The following is a 5,066-nucleotide window of genomic DNA, read 5'->3' on the forward strand; positions in this document are numbered from 1 at the left end:
TTTTGAATTTTAGGTTAGGGTGAAATATTTTCCTCGGTCTAAAACCCCTACCATTCTGTTCCCCTTATCACCCCCTTTCAATTGAGATGCCGCACTACTTTGTGGGCGTGTCCCAATAACTAAAGTGATTAACAAGGGATATAATAAAAAGATGGGTATACATATATATACATACATACATTCAAAATGAAAATATATTAGATAATTTATTTAGGATATTCTCAAAGTAAGAAATCTACAATAGATGGTATAAACAAATTATATCGGATGTAGACTTCTAATGGTTCATTCAGATATTTCTCTGGACATATTTGATGAACATAAAGGAGCCTCTTGATTTAATGAAAAATTAATATAAGAAAAAAAATTTAATGAAGCTTATTTATAAAATTAAACAGCGTGTAACAAATTTTTCATCCAATGAAATTCATAACTACTAAATGAAGCACAACATGTGCGAAGATAAAGTCTGCGAATCCTCTCTCAGGACTGATACCACTGAACTGGTTCTTATTTTCGGGGTTCACCTGAAGTCTCAGACATACTGAAAAAAAATGGAGTTGCATTGTTGAGAATATCTATTTCTTCAGTTACTACTTAGGCACAAATTACTACACTGATGGTCAAAAAACTGGTGCAATCAAAATTGTTCTACTGTTCAAAACTTAACTTTCAACATAGGAGTGTTCTGCATTCAATTTTTCTTTCTCATTTCACAGTATAATTCGATGACATTATTATAACTCGATGACATTATTATAAAGTTCGAAAATCAACCCATCTCACAATTTACAGGTGAATTCTATTAATAGATCAATTCAACAACAAGATGAGACAAAATTTCTTGAGTTTGAAAAAGTACAGAAAAAATTGAATGAATCAAGCATGTAGATATCTGTAAAACGATAGCAATCAACAACTAAAACTCATCAATATAGTTTATTGTATGATTTTCACTATATAAACTGCATTAATGAGTTTTAATTTGGATTTTCATCAAGTATCGGCCAGTTCTATGTTCTATTCAATTATTCAACAACTACACCGGAGTGTAAACGAATAACTGTTAATTACTTTCATATTGTCAATTCCTATAGAATTTTACCATGGAAAGCATCTAGGTCTTGTTCCAGAACATTGAAAATTCAGAAAAAACCACAAGGTATATAGCAGGAGTTGATAGGACATGCTGTAAACTCATCTTCCAAAATCTCAGAATTTTCACTGTTACAAGTATATACATTAATTAGATATTAAAATACATGAAATCACAACTGTACAATAGACTTCCAAGTATAATAAAAAAATCTATCACCAAAACTGTCAGTACAACTAAAATAGAAATCATAAGAGCAAAATAACATTGAATACAAATATTTCGGGTAATGTCCTCCTGGTCCTGCCTAACATGTTATGAGTCACTCCTAATTTGCTAACTTTGCCAAAATATCAGTTTTCTAAAAAGTATATTGTTTACTCAGCAAGAGCATGACTATTTTGCTGCCTCAATTCATCCCATAAATATCCAACTGGGTTCGTATCGGGACTTTGGGAAGATAATTTTGGTTTTTGTATTGGATGGTAGTTCAAGATATGGCTCAATTAAGCTATACAAATTGACAAATTCAGGCTGGGTGAATAGGCTGGTTGTACAAATAGGTCAGATGAATGAAAGATGAATCCCACTCATGTGCGTTTTGAAAACAGCATAAAAAAACATGTAACTATTATTTAGGAAAACAGACCACACCCATGATATTATTGAACACTTTTTGTATCATAATGCCAAATAATTATTCTAAAACAATCAATGCAGTAAGACTTCTACGTTGAAAGTTATGAGTATTATAACGTAACAAACTTTGGTTGCACTAGCATTTTTGGCCGTGTCATTTTACAAAAGAAGCAAACGTTATTTCTTTACTTCATTCAGATATTACACTGTTTCAACACATATTTTTGACTGCTGAGAACTGCTCTGAGACTGATCAGAACTTTCAATCAAGTCTTCAAACACTGTAGATATAAAAAGGATCTAACAGCTCTAAGAACACTCGTTTTATACTTACCAGCTAATACGAAACAGCTTACACATGAGATAAAGCCACTAAGGAAAGCATTGAAAGGAAATGTTCCTACCAGTAGGCAATACACAAATTGGACAATCCCAGTGAGTAGAATGTACAATAAATAAGCATCGATAACCTTGAGCTTTTTTGAAGTTTTACTACGGTATTCATTGTAAAACTTAGAAATAACTGGTATTATTTTCGTCATTTTTCCTGAAGTATTAAATTTTTTCTACACCGGTCAAGTGTTTTGACACGTCGCCCGTAACCTTCATGAAAATAGTCAAATGTCAATCATATCATTAACATGATGTGATGTCAATGTCTAATAAAATAGTGGTCAAACGTCACAATTTATTTTTTTCTGCTGTGGCCAAAGCTGAAAGTATTATTAATCAACTTCTTTATTTGTTAAGACAGCCGTAATTATTTAAGAAAACACCTAACACATAACAAAGTCTGATTTAGTTACAAGAAAATTTGTTCAATAATAAGTTCTATCCTTAAATTGAAAACTGACAAAAATTTTCAAAACAAGATGTCTCCTTAGAATGATATTCTTGAGTTTATTGTCATCTTCATATGTAATAATTTTCAAAAATTCAATCTCATGTGAATTCCCAAGATAATGAATTCGGTGTCATTCTCTGTAGTCTACTCAGAACGGACAATAGTCTTTCAGAGAAGTTTATACTTAGTGTTACTATAATGTATGAGGAAATAACACTTAACTTGGTTACTATTCCGGTTCGTGGGAAATAGTACAGTTTGTGAAGATTTTTTTTGTGACGGAAGGGATTTGTATGTATGTATGCAGTATTGGTTATTGAGATAATCATACATCCAAAAAAACCCATTGTCACAGTTCATCATAATTTGTGAAAAAAAATTTAAAGATTTTTCAACTCAAATTCTACAGAAGCAAATTGTAAAGTACCGTTTTCGGTAGGTGAGGATTCCCAGAATTTTCTTTCTCGATTTTTTCATTTGGGGATATTAAAGAATCTGGATTGGCAACATGGCAATCGGACTCGATACTTGACAGTAAATATAACCTAACTTTGTTTATGTTTTGACATTTTAGAATTTGCAATGCAAAAATACGAGAAACTTGAGAAAATAGGTGAAGGAACTTATGGAACTGTTTTCAAGGCGAAGAATAGGGAGTCTTTGGAAATAGTTGCTCTCAAGAGAGTACGACTAGATGATGATGACGAAGGAGTCCCATCGTCAGCTCTACGTGAGATATGCCTTTTGAAAGAACTGAAACATAAAAATATAGTTCGCCTCTACGATGTTTTACACAGCGACAAAAAACTTACTTTAGTTTTTGAACACTGTGATCAGGACTTGAAGAAATACTTCGATAGCTTAAACGGCGATATAGATTTAGATGTAGTTAAATCTTTCATGTATCAGTTGTTACGTGGACTTGCGTTTTGTCACAGTCATAACGTTCTTCATAGGGATTTGAAACCCCAAAACCTATTGATTAATAAAAATGGGGAACTTAAGCTGGCAGATTTTGGCTTGGCTAGAGCATTTGGCATTCCTGTAAAGTGTTATTCAGCAGAGGTGGTGACTTTATGGTATCGGCCCCCAGATGTCTTGTACGGTGCAAAACTGTATACAACTTCGATTGATACATGGTCTGCAGGATGCATTTTTGCAGAGTTAGCAAACGCTGGTAGGATTTTTAGATGTCCACTAAAATCACATGATCATTCAAAAATTGCATTAGTTAAAAACAGTTTTTGAATAAAAAAAAATGTAATAATGTAGGATAGTGATTTTGTTATTGAAATAACATACTTTTGATCATAAAAACCTTCAGAGTATGAATGCTTTTTTTTCCAAATGATTTTTGTAGCATAGGAATGAGAAATTTTGTTAATATACTTACTTACTTTGTTTCAAAATCATCTCTAAGTAATAAATTGGTCTTCATTATTGAGAAAACCGGCTCACCAGGTATTATTTTATACATATGCTTCACTGAAAAATAGTAAAATCATTGATGCTTTAACAAAAGATCATAGAAATATGTATTTTTCTCCATCTCATTTAATTTGTTCTAATGATTAATTAATTCCTTTTCCATAAATTCAAAGTTCAGATGATAAAGTTACTATTATTATTGTTTTTCTTTACACAGGCCGGCCATTATTCCCTGGTTCTGATGTGGATGACCAGCTAAGGCGGATCTTCAAACTATTAGGAACTCCTACTGAAGAAACATGGCCTGGTATGACGCAGTTGCCAGATTATAAACCATTCCCCATTTATCAACCGAATATGAGTCTAGCTCAGGTAAAACAAAATAATTGCAGTTGGTATCTCTGTATAAACAATTTTTTTCTTTAAGGTTGTTCCCAAATTGGGCAATAGAGGTAGAGATCTCCTTCAAAGACTGTTGGTTTGTAACCCAATGGGAAGAATGTCTGCAGATGAAGCAATGTCCCATCAGTATTTCATTGACCTAAATCCATCCTTCAAGAATGATAGATGTTGAAAATAACTGGTGACATCGATCGTATGAGTTTTTATTGCCCCTGTGATTTTTTTTACTTTTGGAATATTATTTTCAATTTGTCTAGTCACTTCAAGTCACTGAAAGTGAATGTAACTCAGATTGCAAATCACACCAACATATTTGTAAATCTCTTCTATAAGTAAAATATAAATATTCAATTGTTTATTTTCAAAGTTCTAATAAAAATTTGAAAATAAAAAAGAGTAGTCACAGAACCAAGAACCGGCATAAATCTAAACATGGAATATCAAGTAACTGTAAATAGTGTTTCTTTGATGTCAACAATGGAGTCACAGAAAAAATATGTAGGGATGATTAAAGAATGCACATGGGCCATCAACAAAATACATGATAATACACAGCGAGTAACATTTCATACTATAAATTTTAACCTCAAATTGAATTTTATAATAGAGATTCTAGAAGACAGAGCCATATTCCAAGATTGGTCAAATCAAAGAGTG

General features: G+C 32.1%; 2 protein-coding genes across 2 annotated transcripts; one reads left to right on the forward strand and one right to left on the reverse strand.

The window, feature by feature from the left end:
* Window positions 1–355: 355 nt before the first annotated feature.
* On the reverse strand, window positions 356–2,747 carry Dad1 (dolichyl-diphosphooligosaccharide--protein glycosyltransferase subunit). The gene is made up of 2 exons (XM_074180841.1): window positions 2,070–2,747; window positions 356–544 (listed from the first exon to the last, which is right to left on the reverse strand). The coding sequence occupies exons 1-2, from the start codon at window positions 2,275–2,277 to the stop codon at window positions 414–416; spliced, it is 339 nt and encodes a 112-aa protein (XP_074036942.1). The 5' UTR covers window positions 2,278–2,747; the 3' UTR covers window positions 356–413.
* Window positions 2,748–3,096: 349 nt separating this feature from the next.
* Cdk5 (Cyclin-dependent kinase 5) lies at window positions 3,097–4,765 on the forward strand. Its single transcript, XM_023162412.2, has 3 exons — window positions 3,097–3,756; window positions 4,225–4,379; window positions 4,435–4,765. Exons 1-3 carry the CDS (start codon window positions 3,162–3,164, stop codon window positions 4,579–4,581), a joined length of 897 nt encoding a protein of 298 aa, XP_023018180.1. The 5' UTR covers window positions 3,097–3,161; the 3' UTR covers window positions 4,582–4,765.
* The last annotated feature ends 301 nt before the right edge of the window (window positions 4,766–5,066 follow it).

This window comes from Leptinotarsa decemlineata, unplaced genomic scaffold (genome assembly GCF_025532065.1).
Source record: "Leptinotarsa decemlineata unplaced genomic scaffold, Ldec_3_MD MMD2_tig00026307_RagTag_RagTag, whole genome shotgun sequence".
NCBI lineage: Eukaryota > Metazoa > Arthropoda > Insecta > Coleoptera > Chrysomelidae > Leptinotarsa > Leptinotarsa decemlineata.

Excerpts from the sequence above, each read along its gene's own strand:
- Dad1 (XM_074180841.1), bottom strand. The coding sequence starts at position 2,277 with ATGACGAAAATAATACCAGTTATTTCTAAGTTTTACAATGAATACCGT. Across the intron at positions 545-2,069 it reads AAGCTGTTTCGTATTAGCTG|TATGTCTGAGACTTCAGGTG; the intron begins GTAAGTATAAAA and ends ATTTTTTTTCAG.
- Cdk5 (XM_023162412.2), top strand. The coding sequence starts at position 3,162 with ATGCAAAAATACGAGAAACTTGAGAAAATAGGTGAAGGAACTTATGGA. Across the intron at positions 3,757-4,224 it reads TGCAGAGTTAGCAAACGCTG|GCCGGCCATTATTCCCTGGT; the intron begins GTAGGATTTTTA and ends TTCTTTACACAG. Across the intron at positions 4,380-4,434 it reads CGAATATGAGTCTAGCTCAG|GTTGTTCCCAAATTGGGCAA; the intron begins GTAAAACAAAAT and ends TTTTTCTTTAAG.